The sequence below is a fragment of the Musa acuminata genome, chromosome BXJ3-4, assembly GCF_036884655.1.
Source record: "Musa acuminata AAA Group cultivar baxijiao chromosome BXJ3-4, Cavendish_Baxijiao_AAA, whole genome shotgun sequence".
NCBI classification, from domain to species: domain Eukaryota; kingdom Viridiplantae; phylum Streptophyta; class Magnoliopsida; order Zingiberales; family Musaceae; genus Musa; species Musa acuminata.
In genome coordinates this window covers 8,009,829-8,025,260 of record NC_088352.1, presented here as the reverse complement: position 1 = coordinate 8,025,260, position 15,432 = coordinate 8,009,829, and the positions used below count along the sequence as shown (strand labels likewise).

General features: G+C 40.9%; 2 protein-coding genes and 1 pseudogene across 2 annotated transcripts; 2 read left to right on the top strand and 1 right to left on the bottom strand.

Moving 5' to 3' along the window:
* Positions 1–4,594, top strand: LOC135635895 (cholesterol 22-monohydroxylase CYP90B52-like). Its single transcript, XM_065147346.1, has 8 exons — positions 1–318; positions 392–716; positions 795–947; positions 1,336–1,584; positions 1,663–1,755; positions 1,839–1,917; positions 2,051–2,160; positions 4,136–4,594. The coding sequence occupies exons 1-8, from the start codon at positions 107–109 to the stop codon at positions 4,358–4,360; spliced, it is 1,446 nt and encodes a 481-aa protein (XP_065003418.1). The 5' UTR covers positions 1–106; the 3' UTR covers positions 4,361–4,594.
* A 64-nt stretch (positions 4,595–4,658) lies between these two features.
* Positions 4,659–8,709, bottom strand: LOC135635717 (large ribosomal subunit protein uL1). The gene is made up of 6 exons (XM_065146999.1): positions 8,572–8,709; positions 8,419–8,456; positions 7,330–7,549; positions 6,542–6,707; positions 5,536–5,741; positions 4,659–5,054 (listed from the first exon to the last, which is right to left on the bottom strand). The coding sequence occupies exons 2-6, from the start codon at positions 8,421–8,423 to the stop codon at positions 5,001–5,003; spliced, it is 651 nt and encodes a 216-aa protein (XP_065003071.1). The 5' UTR covers positions 8,424–8,456; positions 8,572–8,709; the 3' UTR covers positions 4,659–5,000.
* Positions 8,710–9,142: 433 nt separating this feature from the next.
* On the top strand, positions 9,143–14,705 carry LOC135634866 (COMPASS-like H3K4 histone methylase component WDR5A; annotated as a pseudogene).
* The last annotated feature ends 727 nt before the right edge of the window (positions 14,706–15,432 follow it).

The window sequence follows — 15,432 nt, the reverse complement described above, 5'->3', positions numbered from 1 at the left end:
AGGACTCGGTCTTTTCCAACGTTATATTGCTCTATAAAGCTCCGCCTCCCTTCCCCTTTCCTCTCCAATTAGCACATCCAAGACAGGGAGCTCAGTACCCGAATCCATGTCCATGTTGATGGCCGAAGAGCTTCTGTTCTTCCTCCCTCCAGCTCTGGTGGCGCTGTTCTTCTATGTCTACCTCACCAAATGGAGGAGGAAGAGATTGAACCTCCCGCCTGGTGGCACCGGTTGGCCTTTCGTCGGTGACACCTTCGCCTACCTCAAGCCTCATCCGGCCACCACTGTCGGCCGGTTCATGGAGCAGCACATCGCCAGGTAACTTGTTTGCGGTGATGGTACGTAGCATCATCCGCGGCGGTGGAGAAGTTGATCGCTCGCTTTCGTTCAGGCATGGGAAGATTTATAGGTCGAATCTCTTCGGGGAGCCCACCATCGTCTCCGCCGACGCAGGGCTGAACCGCTTCATTCTTCAGAACGAGGGGAAGCTGTTCGAGTGCAGTTACCCGAGCAGCATCGGGGGGATCCTCGGCAAGTGGTCGATGCTTGTTCAGGTGGGCGAAATGCACAGAGAAATGCGGATGATCTCGCTCAACTTCATGAGCAATCTGAGGCTCCGCTCCCACCTCCTGCCCGAGGTGGAGCGCCACACGCTGCTGGTCCTCCGGTCTTGGAGGGAGAGCTCTACTTTCTCGGCACAGGAGGAAGCTAAGAAGGTAGGCGTGCTTCCTCCATCCCGGCCTCGTACTATGTGTGCTGCTGATGGCCTTTGATTCATCCCTTTTAACCTTCAGTTCACCTTCAATTTGATGGCCAAGAACATCATGAGCATGAACCCACGCGAGCCTGAGACAGAGAAGCTGAGGCTGGAGTACATAACCTTCATGAAGGGAGTAGTATCTGCTCCTCTAAACTTCCCCGGAACTGCATACTGGAGGGCCTTGAAGGTACGCAACCTGTCAAACTCACCAATCAAAGACATGAATTATAAGGTTTTTTTTTGGCTCATTAAAGTTGCCATTTCTTTTACATTACATGAAGTGGTATATATATTTAGAGATTGATTGCTCCACCTCTGCCTTTATTTATGCTGGATCGGCAAGAAAAATGAAAAGCTATATACGTGACCCACCTCATAATTAGGAATGATTGTGAAGTACCAGCTTGAGTTTGTTGTCTTCCTCATCATTCAGATTAACATGCTTTTGGCTGCAAACTAATGCAAGTCTTATCATCATCATCATCATAAGTTCAGTTTTGTAGTTGTGTGTCTTTGACCATGGCATGGCATGGCATGGCATGTCGTAATAGATTACAGAAGATTTGCCCTTGCAGTCGCGGTCAAACATCCTTAGGGTGATTGAACAAAAGATGGAGGAAAGGATCCAAGAGAAGACGAGCGAGACAGAAGAAAGAGCGGAGGATCTGCTCGGGTGGGCTCTAAAGCAGTCAAACCTATCCAAAGAACAGATTCTTGATCTCTTGCTGAGCTTGCTCTTCGCTGGCCATGAGACGTCGTCGATGGCTCTGGCTTTAGCCATATTCTTCCTCGAAGGCTGCCCAAAAGCTGTCCGACAATTGAGGGTATAAATCCGAGCCATCATCTCACCTTAACGTTCTAAAATTGTCGTGACCACATCTAACATCATATCTACCGGTCAGATCGAGCACGGAGAGATTGCCCGGAAGAGGAAGCAAAGAGGAGACGCCGGACTCAACTGGGAAGACTACAGACGGATGGAGTTCACCCAATGCGTAGGCTCCTTACCACACTCGATCCATATGCTTCGTTCATCAGGTCTTCTCGTCATCTCTAAATCTGTGCTTCGTGCGTGAAGGTCATAAACGAGACGCTACGGCTTGGCAACGTCGTCAGGTTCGTCCACAGGAAGGTTCTCAAAGACGTGGAGTACCAAGGTACAGCAGCTTCGTTCACGCCCCCCCCCCCCCCCCTTCTCATGTCGGATTCCCCCATGCACGGACTGACACCTCTCTCTCTCTCTCTCTCTCTCTCTCTCTCTCTGTGTGTCTCGCCTGCAAACCAACCAAGGCTACAACATTCCCTGCGGATGGAAAATTCTACCGGTGTTCGCAGCAGTTCACTTGGATCCTTCCATTTACGATGATCCTCACGGGTTCAACCCCTGGAGGTGGCAGCAGGTTAGTCCCACTCCCACTCAAATCAATGCTGTAGTAGTACGTACCATCCGTGAATGCTATCGCTCGCGGAAGGGTAGCATCAACGAGCGACCTCTTCCCTGTCCGTGGCATCATCGATGGATGAACAAACCACATACGACCTCAAAACGTGGACAAACTTACATCAACAAGCGACCTCTTCCTGTCTATACATACCATCATCGACGGATGAACAAACCACATACGACCTCACAACGTGGACAAACTTAGGATGTAGATCGCACAGATATCAACTCATCGAGCTGACGACGTTTGGGGGACACAATGCTGCACAAGAAGAGATCCTGTGTCTGCGAGAGTTAATGGTGATAGAGTCGTGAGCATGGGGCTCAATCAATGCAAACCAGTGGCCATGGGGTACGAGTCTTGGAAGCAAGACACCGTGATCTCTCTTCTGTGGTGGCCATACCAGAGAGTGCAGCGAAGATAGAGGGTGACAGTGGTAGAATGGATGGGCTCCACTTCTATCATTATCGCTGTAGGAAACCCAAAACCTGCAACTATACACTGCCGTGCCGAGTAGTAATTACCTGACAACTACTGTAGAAAAGTCTAACACCTCAATTTCCTCCTGAGATACACCGGTGAGGCTGATGGCAAGCTGAGATGTTGGAAGCAAAGGTGTGAGATAGAATATTAATTTTCTAGAAAAATAAAGGATAATCTTTGATTATTAAGCTATAAAAGTAACATGATATGTATTAGGTTTGATTTTATAATTTAAATCAGTTCATCTATATTATCGAGGATCGGGATGGTCGAACGATATATTCATTTAAATCATTTTGTCTTAATCTTATAAAATTAGAATACTGTTTTTATGCTTAAATATATGATTGATATGATAACTTCTTGACTAAGCTCTAATTGATCCATAAAAAAAGGTAAGGCTACTATGCTGCCACATCAGTCGATCGAACAAAATACGTGATTATAAACAAGACTAGATTTTTGGAACCAAGAGTTACTATCGAATTATTCAAAAGTTTAAGTCGATAGATAGATGAGTCGCTAACATAATATTTCGATTGACCGACACTTGGATGATTGCATGTTAGATTCAGATAATAATTTCTCGGAAGGACCCATTCCAATTCATGGCCTACAAGACTATGGGTGGCATTCATCATTACAAAGTGCTCTATCGAGATGAGATGAATGGTGACCCTATTATTGTACAAAGCGGAACAGTAGGTGACATACGACATTAAAGCTTGGGATATATGGAACTGTTGTACCCAATCGATTGAGGGAGGGAGGGAGGTGGTAGCTAGTCCGATGTTGTCACTTTGGTGAAGTGGAATTGGCTTCCACGCTGGATTGATATATACTTGTCACCAGTATATCTATGCTTGTCGATGACCAGATTAATTAGATTCGATGCCATAGATCATTTGAGACTGTGTGTAGGGTGTCCAAGACCTGCAAGACACATAGATTGTATGATAAGCTAAGCCTAATGGTGAGGGCATATCAAATCATAATGTGGCCCATTTTGCATGTCAATATCACAATGATGTAGTTTTGTAGAAAAGGAAAATTGCGTGGGGACACATATCATAGAAAGGCACACAAGTAAACTGGAGTGGATTAAGACTTTGAATGATCGATAAGGATATGATGAGTTCAAACATTTTAGATCACTAATTTGAGCTATACAAAATTAATAGGTTCATTATCTATTATCTATGAGATTGATAAAATATTTGTAGAATTAAGGAATATATTATGATACAATAAGAGATTTTTCATGCAATCATATCAATTATTTAAATGATTAAGAATATAAAAAATACATCAATCAATATCAACCTCAGCTTGAATATTTTAAGCTAATCTGCATCATCACAAATATATATGTGTATACTGTGTAGATGCAAGCAGTATGTATAGTTTTACCTGCTTGGCATTAGAGCACCGGATTTGTCTTCTGCAGAGGAACAACGCGGCGGCGGTGGCGAACAGCTTCATGCCTTACGGCGGCGGGCCTCGTCTGTGCGCTGGGTCGGAGCTGGCGAAGCTGGAGATGGCCGTGTTCTTGCACCATCTCGTGTTGAGCTACACGTGGGAGCTGGCGGAGGCGGACCAAGCGTTCGCCTTCCCCTTCGTGGAGTTCCGACGAGGGCTTCCCATAAGAGTTCACGCCTTGCACGACACGTGACGTGACGGGAGAAAGAGCTTGTAGTCATTGATGTATCTCTCTCTGTATGCGACGAGTGTATAGTGCAGGCACAGAGTCACAGCATGAGAGAGATGATTAGGAGCTTTTTCCGTGTAAAACTGGTGCTGCTGATTTGATTGTGTTGTAGAAAGAGAGAATATATATATATATATATATATATATGAAAGTTATTTTGCTATAAATGAAATATTCTCTTTTATGAATATTTTCATACTAATTTATATAAAACAATCGTATCTTATCAACTCAACAGTCTCAACAAACAAACACACATATATATAAGAAAATATTGATTAATTTATTGTATATAGATATAATTAAATGTTTGTAAAGTTAATATCGTTCCACTTTCATGGGATAACACACAAACTAATGGTTCAGTAGGGAATAATAATACACAGAGAAGCCAGAAAAATCCACAAGAAAGCATCAGATGCACAAAGTCTGTCAAGACATTAAGAACACACTTTGATGGTGTTCAAACACTCCCATCTTTCTGCATTGCTTGATAAGCAAAATTTTGATTGGTATTCTCAGTTTTCTTCATTGCTGATTGATAAATCAAATATGTGAGAAAGAACGTAGAACTTCCATTTCATCAACCATCACCAGCAGCCAGTTAGAACACTCGGTATGGCTTCCCCATGGTGCTCTTCAGGTACAAGCACCTCACCTGTGTAGGCAAGGACATTGCGGAATCAGTAATGGGGCATATGGATACAATTGAACAAGTAAATGAGATTTTATGAGATTATGATGGATTAAAAATGATGCTTGGAGATTAAAGGAAACATGACAGCCTGATAAAGAATGCGGTCACCGTGGGAGCAAGACCCCGAGGCAAGCTGTGGAAAAAGATGAACGAGTAGAACTCCTAGTGGCACAAAAATTACATGTTACAAATGCTACAAAGTGGAGGTCCAAATTTTCGAGTGATTCTAACCACAAGAAATAACCAAAAAGAGATGAGCATGAAGTTCCTCCAAAACCAGCGGATTACAAATCCTAGTGCCGTCAAAACAGAAAACAAAAAGACCCAGCTTTCATGAACAAAAGTGAAAAGAATAATATTTCAAGGCAAAGTAAGATGAATATGAAACATAATCAATCATTTGATATAAAGATAATTCAATTAGAGATGTCCAGGAACCTACGTTTTGCCAATTCTTCTTCAGCAAGGACACAAGAAAATTCACGCTGAGCTGAACATTCTGAAAGATCTGCTTCTCCTCCATCGCGCAATTTCCCACTGCAACACCCATGCAAAGAACTTTCTTGAGTTGAAATTTCACCATTGCTTTTGTCTCATTAACCTTCGACTCCAATGATTCCTGGTGAGTAACCAATGTGGGAAACTTCCCTGCATCACAAGTCAAAGATGTAAACCGAGAGGGGAAGAAATGCACACATTGTAGAAGTTTTTGAAAAAATTAGCAAGATTTCGAGGTCAACATATAGGAGATTGTTACCTGAGCTTTAAAACAAACAAAGAGCAATGGAAACATAGTGACTGTACCTAATCCTTGTTCTCAAAGTATATTCTACTCAACTTCTTTTTTCAATAATTTGCAACTAATAGTTATCTCTGAGTCTTAGTTTGCTTTTAGCTTTCTTATAATCAGAGAGCATAGGGCAATCTCATATAGGCAACCATAGTTCAATGGCAAACAAAAAAATAACGTATCACTAATACCAATACCACCAGTATAAAATTATCCATGGTTTCCATAAGGAAAGATTTGAAATATTGCATTCCAATGAGTATATGAATCAAGGGAACAGATATACAAAGGGCCTAAAAGCATTTTATAGTACCACCAAATGATTGAAAACATAACTCCGTCATAACAATCCAATAATTGCTTTCCAATAGGATATTCTTTAGTACATAAATTTTAGATGCTTATTAGTAGTCGATTCTTGTAACACTATATGCATGTAGTGTAGTATAGCCAGTCAACTCATAATAGTAATTATTGACTGGTTGATTTTTTGACTATGTCAGATGTGACATTAATATTCTCTTTATAAAACAAGAAAAAGATGAGGAAAAACCAGAACATATCACTACTGAAACATTGGTTCTTTTTCAAAACATCACAAACAAAGGTGCTCAGGGTCATCGAGAAGGAAGTAAGAGTCAAAGGAAATAGTGCTTGCCTGCCTTGTTAAGACCAGGTCCAAGGAGCCGAGGGATTTGTTTGATGATAGCCTCCGATGCTAGGAAAGCATGGTACTTCTTAGCAAGTTTCTTAACCAGCTTCTTATTCTTGTTCATCTTTTTTAAACCTTCAACATCCATGTAGTCCAGTCCTATCTTCTCTGCCTGGCATCGACAATGGCAAGCATTAGTACAACACAATAAAATCAAAGGTGCAGAAACAGATGAGAACCAAAAGCAGACAATCATCCAAATCTGATTGCGCAAGAAGACAGTATGCAGTTATATATTCGCAGGCGAAAACATTTCGAAAGCATAAATGCTATTTCCATGTCCTTGTTGAAATAAAGTAAAAAATATTTTCAAAAAGAATAATGTTGCATTGACTACTTGGAAGAATCCAACACTCACAAACTACAGCTGGATAAATATCAGAACTACACAAGAATGCATAGATAAGTATTTGAAACCATTCACACGGATGGATGCTATAATCCAGGTCACATCAATTGCTACTTATCTTACGCCCATCATCACTGAATTCATAAATATCAGAGTTGACGACAAAGATATGGTAAACATAATCTTCTGGCATTTGTATCAATGATGAATTGAAAATTGCTAAATTTACTTGTGTGGTATAGTAGAAAGGTGGTGCTGCGAATAACGATTATGGTAGTACAAACTAGAATTCCGAAGAATCAGGATGCTTCACAGCAGGATCCTTTAAACAATTCCTATGCCAAATAAATTTACAAGCATAACACAAAATTCGAATATGCTTTACCTCCTCGACATGTTGAGCATCCCCAAGCATGCACACCTTCATTTTGGGACGAGGAATATGGGGTAATTTCACAGACCCACTGAACCTCTTGTCCTTTTGAGGGTCATAATTTTTCAGCCCAATTTGTAACTCTACTGTTTCAGTGAATTTACGCTTTTTCTCCCGAGAATCACCAACAACCTGGGAGATTGCTTCCCTCAGGACGTCACTCTGCAACTTGCTGCAACAGCAATAATAATGCATTCAAAACGAAACACATGATAAATACATGTACACAAAGATATAAATATGCCCTGCGGTTGGTGTATATTAATTAGAACATAAAAGAAAAGGGTAGTTCAAGACTTCTTCTGCAAATTGAGATATGAGTATAACCGATAAAGGAAAGATAAATGTGGCCTGATTTGTGAAATTGCAGTATACATAGAAGAAAATAAGAATGCAAAAGATCACTAGGAGAAGAAAGGGGGAAAAGAAGTAGAATCATAAAAGCCAACTTAAGCCCGATACTGAAAGATCAACTGATGGAACAAGATATAAGAGTCGTGGACTAGAAGAGGAGCCATCGAGTGAGAAACAAAAGAAAAAAAATAAAAAAATCCTCGCTTAGGTGTCTCTATCGATCTGGATCAATGTAAAACGTAACTACACTACATCACATAATGGAGCAAAAAATCATATTCATAATGGTTAACACAACAATGAGTCTGCATACTGAAGCAGTGTTTATGACCTTACTGGAATGACTTCTAATAGGATCGATACATAACAGTCGCATTTCTTATTTCAAACATGCAAATAAATGGCAAGAAGAGCAAAGGAACAGTACGCCTGTAAGTTCCTACTCATTGCTGCTACTGTAAACACCATAAACTAAGCCAACAGATGACAAGTCTGTCTCAGAATCTGCTGATACATATAGATCCGAAGAAAAAAAAGTGCCACATGAAGATTACTTGTTCATTTTGATGCAACAGGACACGATATAAAGAATCCTTCGATTCATTCTTACAAACCTCCGAAGCAACCACCGGTGCAGCATGCAATAAGACAATGATCCAAAGAACCAAGGAAAAGAACTTATCATACCTCATTGTTTAGACGAGCTTCTCTTGCCGGCCTCAGACCTTCCAGAAATCAGGAGAACGTTAGAAGATCCCCAGAGGAATAAATCGAAAAGCAACGAGTAGAGAGAGAGAGACGAGCATAACGAGCGCGGGCAAGGAGTCGGGAGAGACTCACCAGGACCTCTGCGAGAGTGGAACGACTACGGCGGCGGCGGAGGGGAACGGTGGCCCGCGTCACCTTGATATCAGATCGCTTCCTTCGAACCCTAGAGCGTAAAATTGTAATTTTAAGGATTATAGCTAAAATTATTATTTAGGGGCAATGCTAATTGAGATTCGAATGGAGAGTTTTATGTCATGAGCTTATCCAAACATTACTCTTATGCTAAACATAGTCATCATTTTATACTATGTTTTAGTAATAGTGAGAGTTGAAGTCAATACATAAAAGATTGACTTGATGTAATCAATCAACCTAAAATTAAAATTAGGTGATCGAAAGTTTCTATACCATTTTGTACCATCGAAAATATTTATTTATTTTTATTAATTTGATAAAATATAAAATCGAATGGTTCGAAATATTTAAGCTTAAATTATCCTATTATCATTTGCCTCCAACAGTGACATTAAACTTAAATGGTACGAGATAAATATGAAATTTCATGAAAGAGTTAAGGGTAATTTAGTCCTTCCGTTTCTTAAACACTTTTAATACGATGAACCTCCTCAAAAGCTCCGCGCACACCTCCGGCCGAAGCCCACTTCCAGCGATGGACGCCGCCGCCATCGTGGCGACCGCCCCCCAACCTTACGTGCTGCAGGAAACCCTAACGAGCCACAACCGCGCCGTCTCTGCCGTCAAGTTCTCCCCCGACGGCTCCCTCCTCGCCTCCGCCTCCGGCGACAAGACCCTCCGCGTGTGGTCGACGGCCGACTTCTCCCTCCTCACCGAGCTCTCCGGCCACGAGGAGGGCATCTCCGACCTCTCCTTTTCCTCCGACGGCCGCTACCTCTGCTCTGCATCCGACGATCTCACCGTCCGGATCTGGGACCTCGCCGCGGCAACTGCCGTCAAGACCCTCTCCGGCCACAGCAACTACGTCTTCTGCTGCGCCTATAACCCTCAGTCCAACATGATCGCCTCCGGCTCCTTCGACGAGACCGTCCGTGTCTGGGAGGTCAAGTCGGGGAAGTGCCTGCGCGTCCTCCCGGCTCACTCCGAGCCCGTCACAGCCGTCGACTTCAACTATAATGGGAGCCTCATCGTTTCCAGTAGCTACGATGGGTTGTGCCGGATCTGGGACTCAGCGACCGGGCATTGCATGAAGACCCTTATCGATGACGAGAGCCCCCCGGTGTCGTTTGTGAAGTTCTCTCCTAACGGGAACTTCGTGCTCGCCGCCACCCTCGACAACACATTAGTAAGTACCCTAACATTTCCTTTTTCTTTTCTCTTTTCTTGAGTTCATTCTTGAGATAGAAAAGAAGCTTCCTTTCTTCGTTTGCAATTAATGTGTCGCGAGATGTTGTCCTGAGGATGTTACATCTTCAGCCGAATTGCTAGGGAACGGAATAGGTGGCGAACTGTAGAAGGGACTCGCCAAAATTGAAGAGAAAAATGAGAATCTTTCATGGCCTCCGGAAAATATCGAATGCAGAAATTACAATCAAATACTAAAAGCTTTGAGAAATGTGATCCTTAATTGTGAAATGGCCTCCTCAACCAGAATTTGAGCAAAAAAATGTTGCAAAATGGCTAAAAGCAACCGTATGATGTCGGCTTAAATTGATCTTATCAATGATTGGCACCATCACCAGTAGCTCTGTCCAATCTCTCAGTTATACCCAAGGCTCAAGATAGGCTCGGTGGTTCGGCAGCTTGATTTCTTATGATCAATCCGTCATCTACTCTTCTGCAGCCGTATGCTACATTGTAAAGCTTGTATTAGGCAATTTCACTAGAAAAGCAACTTGATAAACGATAACTATTTAAAGCGCTTTATCTAATCAGGAAAATTTAATCTAGGTCTATTGTCCTTGTTAAGCTTATCTGGATAGACTTTGTCCATATTATATTTGATATTAATCCATAAAATTGTAGCAGGACTAGTTTTATGTGAGATAGTTGAACATAAGAGTGAGTTATTGCTAATTCTTTCAGCCCCTTATCTATTGTTGATTAGGAACTGGGACTTCTGCGACCTAAGTGATCATGAGCACTTTGTTTTCCTGTTAGTATTAAAATATCTTGTACATTTGGTAATATCAACGTGTTAAAACTTCAGATCCAATGAACTTGGTGAGGATCTCTTTGAATTTCGTTTTGAACAAGAAAAATATGCAGATGAAAGTGGTCCCACAGGACTGGATGTTTGTGAGAGATAGGAGAGGCAAAGGTAGTAGGGAGATTCAACCACCTAGTAGTAGATTCATTTTTTCATCACTGTGGTTACTAGGTTTTCTAATTAAAGTCAAATAGGCTTCTAATTAAAGTCAAAGCAGTGATTTAAAAAGCGCTAGGCGCCAAGGTCTAAAAACGCCCAAGGCGCTAGACGCTCGCCCAGGCACCGAAACAAGACGCTAAAATATAAAAATATATAATATAATTAATAAATATAATTATTTAAAATTTTAAATAAAAATATGTTATTAAATTAAGAAAATCTAAGATACAAAATCATAATGTCACATTAACAAAAAGTTTCAAAATTCAAAATAATAAAATTTTACATTAAAGTCATTCATCATAATCAATATTATCGTCATTTTCACACAAATCATCTTCATTGGAGACTCTATTAAATTGCTCTGTACACTTGCCATTTATTTTTAAACCTAACAATAATTTTAAATAAATAAAAATTAATAATATTAAAATCAAAATAATATATTATTAATCTATTAACAGTATTAAAAATTAATAATTTTAAATAAATCTAACAATACTAATAGTATACAGAAGGAGAAGGAAGAGTGTAAGGGGGTGCTGAGTCTGCTGACTGAGAAAAGAGGAAGCGACAGCAGCAGCGGTAGCGGAAGCCGGAGCGGGAGTGTAAGGAGGCAGCGACGACAGTGACAACAGCAGTGGTAGCGGCGAATAGCGACAGCGGGAGCAGGAGCAACGAGCAGCGAGAGCGGCGACAGCGGTAGCAGCGAGTAGCGGGCGCAGGAGCGGCAGCGACAACGAGCAGGGTTAGCCGGTTAGGGTTGGGCAGCGACAGTTGATATCGATTTTAGTTGGTTCGATTGAACCAACCAATCACCAGAGACCAAACCAGACCTAAAATCCTGGTTTGGTCGCCTGGTTTAACACAGGCGCTCGCCTGAAGCGCCTAGCTCCTGGGCTAGGGCGAGCGCTTAGGCTCCGCCTCTTTGAAGCGCGCCGCCTGGAAGTTTAGCGACGCGCTCGGGCCTCGCCTTGCGTCGCCCGAGCGTCTTTTTAAATCACTGGTCCAAAGTAACTTGCATGAGACATGGGAGTCGTGTGAAGTTGACAGTCCCTTTAGGAATTGTATAAAGGTAAAAATAATTCCCATTCTATAAAGAAGAATTAGATACGGTTTCTGTCGTGTGAAGCACATATGATATATACATCTTATATAAACCACACTAAATAGATGTACACGTTTAGTTGTATTTGAATTAGTTCTGATCCCTTAGTCCAAGTGCAGATTAATGTTAAGTTGGAATCTTATATTCCTGCATAAGCCTGGCCTATGCCCACCTAAAATGTGCCCAAATATCTTCAATAGTCAGACTAGGATTGCAAAGATTTCTGGTTGGATTACCCAAGTTGCAGTCTTCGATATTTCTACTTTATGTTTTACATTGCTGTATCAACATTTTGATTGTATCAGAATTCAGAAACATTCTTAATAAAAGTATTTAGCCTTACTAGAAGTCTTTTCTTTGTGAACACTGGATAATTTAGAAGAACAAAACTATTCAAGCCTGTAAACTTTAGTGTTTGGGTTGTACTGATATGGGCTTCATAAATGAGAAGAAATAGAAATATCTTGCAGTGCTTGAGGATCGTCATCCGATTTTCATTTATCTTTCTGAATGGAGTTACAATTTTTTTAGTGAGCGATAGGTTCCATGCTGCCTATGTGTGTGTGTATATTTACAAAGATATATACACATCCATATCTGGATTGACCTGTCCATTGGTACATGGATGGTCAAAATGGCCTAAGGCAAATAATTAATTAAAACATTGATGGATGTGTGCTATTCATGTTTGCTTTGTTGCTCAACATTATCTTATTAAATCTTCATAGTGTTATTTGAAATGAGGAGTAGCTTTTCTGGGGTTACATGACCGACTTTATCATCATGTTAGGACTTCAGAAAATCTGAAGTAGGTAAACACTATGATTTTCCGGTCTTCCTAATCAGATCTAATCTTTCTTTCGATGCTTTAAATACTTATGACGTATTGTTTACTGATACCTTCCTCTTATTGTTTTGATTTTCATACTCAACCTGAAATAAGGTAAAGACTTTTTCCCACTTCTTTTTTTATTTTCTTTTTTCCTTCCAATGGAAGAAAGTGGAACTGCAGCATGTATATTTGTTCAGTGTGAAATGGGTAGATATATTTGCTAAATGCATTTTTAGTCCTGTGCTATGTATATGACTTAAAAGGAGAGTTGTCAGCAAACAGTTCTTAATTTGATAGCATCATGGAGAACCTCAGAACTTATTATTGATTTAATTGCATTTAGATATATCTGAGAAGTTGTTATTCTCAACCCTGATGAGAAATTATTGAAAGGGAATATAAGATCACTTCTAAAGACGAAGTTCTAGTGGTTATAACTTGTCAATACTTAAAGAATACACATATCTTGCCAGGGGTTATAATTTGGTCATATCTCCAAGAATATACATATTTTGTCGATTGTTGAATTTGTTTGTTTTTCAATTGAACTCACTTTTCTTGCAGTTTATATGGAAAACTCTGATTGAGCGAGCTTAAGTTGTCTAATGAAAACATGGTTTTGCAAAATCAAACTATTACTGGAAACAAGTCCAGAAACGGCCTTGCTTTCTTCACTATAAAATGCTTAAAGCATTTTCTTTTTCGAACATCTGTTACTGAAACTCATAGTTTCTTTGGCAAAAACTAGCACTCCCATCAGCAACTGACAAATATTTAAGCTGAGTTTATTTCTTAGATATTATCTGCTTTTTGATATAAGCTGTGTGGGGTTTTGTTGAATCAAGTAGATGAGAACTATTTAGGTTTTGTTTTCTTGTATGTTGATATCTGATCTCAGTTGCTTCTTCCACATTCCAATATGCAATGATATGCACCACTATTCACGATGCAGAAGCGTGAAGATTTTGAATGCACCATATATTAGTCTTTGTCTCTGTATTTATCTCTTGTGCCCATTCAAGTTTCCGAAGGTCAAAATAAATGATTTTGCAATGTAACAGAGAACATCTAAAAAGATATAGCAGAATCTGAGATATCATGATCCTATCTTATATTTTGCACTGATCTTACATACAGAGGCTATGGCATTTCTCAGCGGGCAAGTTCTTAAAGACATACACAGGTCATGCTAACTCACGGTTCTGCATCCCAGCAACATTTTCAGTCACAAACGGAAAATACATTGTCAGTGGCTCGGAGGACAATTGTGTGTACCTATGGGATTCTCCAAACTAGGAAAATAGTACAGAAACTGGAAGGTCATACGGATGGTGTAATCGCTGTATCGTGCCACCCTTCAGAGAACATGATTGCTTCAGGTGCACTCAGCAATGATAAGACAGTGAAGGTATGGGTTCAGAGGACCGAAGAACAAATGGAAGACTGACTGATGTTTCTCCTAACAAGTTGCTCGGTAATCTTTCTATGTTTTGTTTACCTTTCTGCTTCCCCCTCGAGTTTAACCTAAATCCGGAAGTTGTAGGGTTCTATCATGTGCTCTATGTTGTGACCTATCAAATTCACAAGGACTCAAGAAGGTGAGTAGCCAAACCACCAAATCAGCCAGCAGATTGGGTTTGTGAAGTTTTACAGTGTTGGTTGCTGAGGGGATTTGCAATAACATCATGTCAATCAGGAGTTAAATCATGATTAGTGTTGACATTAATGTGTTACATAGATAGTGTAGTAGTATCTTATGCTCCTGTTCACATGCCTCCTTGATGGTGGATGTAATCCAGCAAGGTTGCACCGGTGGGCAATTGAAGCCTTCTCACTCAGGCATGTGTTAATGTATATAATCCATCCATCACGTTCTAAGCACTTTTGTTAGGTCAATCTGCACTTTTGCTGGTTGGTTGTGAGTTCTTCTGGTGTATTAAGTTGCAATTGTTGGAAGTCTTTTCTTCTTCTTCGTCTTCTTCTTCTTCATTATTGAAAGTAACATGTGATTTGATCTCAGAATTTTACAGACTTTTATCAGCTAAGTTAATTAATACTTTCATTGGTTGCTATGATTACAATGAAAGTGCAGATTGACCTGTTCGACGTAATGACCGAGTGGTAAGTTGATGTCGCTAAACGCCGCCCTATCTTTGTCGCCTTCGAGGTTGGATGAGTGTTGTATGCGAGAGCGAGGCAGAGAGGGCACATAGTACAGACAGACAGAGATGCAGAAGAAAGAGCGTTCCGTGAAGAAGGAGAAGAGGCGGCCGCCACCAGGAATCAACCGCGTCCAAGCCATTGTTGGCATGCGAAACGCCCCCAGCGAGGGGGAGGGTCCACCCGCCATCTCTGTTCGAACGCTCGCTCTGCTCGCACACCTCACCTCGGCGACCGACACGAAAACGATGACCCGATTTGGATAGGATTATTTTTGTGCAAGAGGAATCCATTCCGTAAGCAACGGAATGAACGGCATGGATGGATGGATCATTCATCATGTTGTCGATAAACGATGATGATGAGACCACTTTGGAAGAGCTTTACGCAGCAACGAACGATTTGGTGACGCTCTGCAAGCAGAAGAAGGGAGGAAACGAACCCATAAATAGCAACTTAACAAACCGCAAATGATTCAGAGAGAGAGAG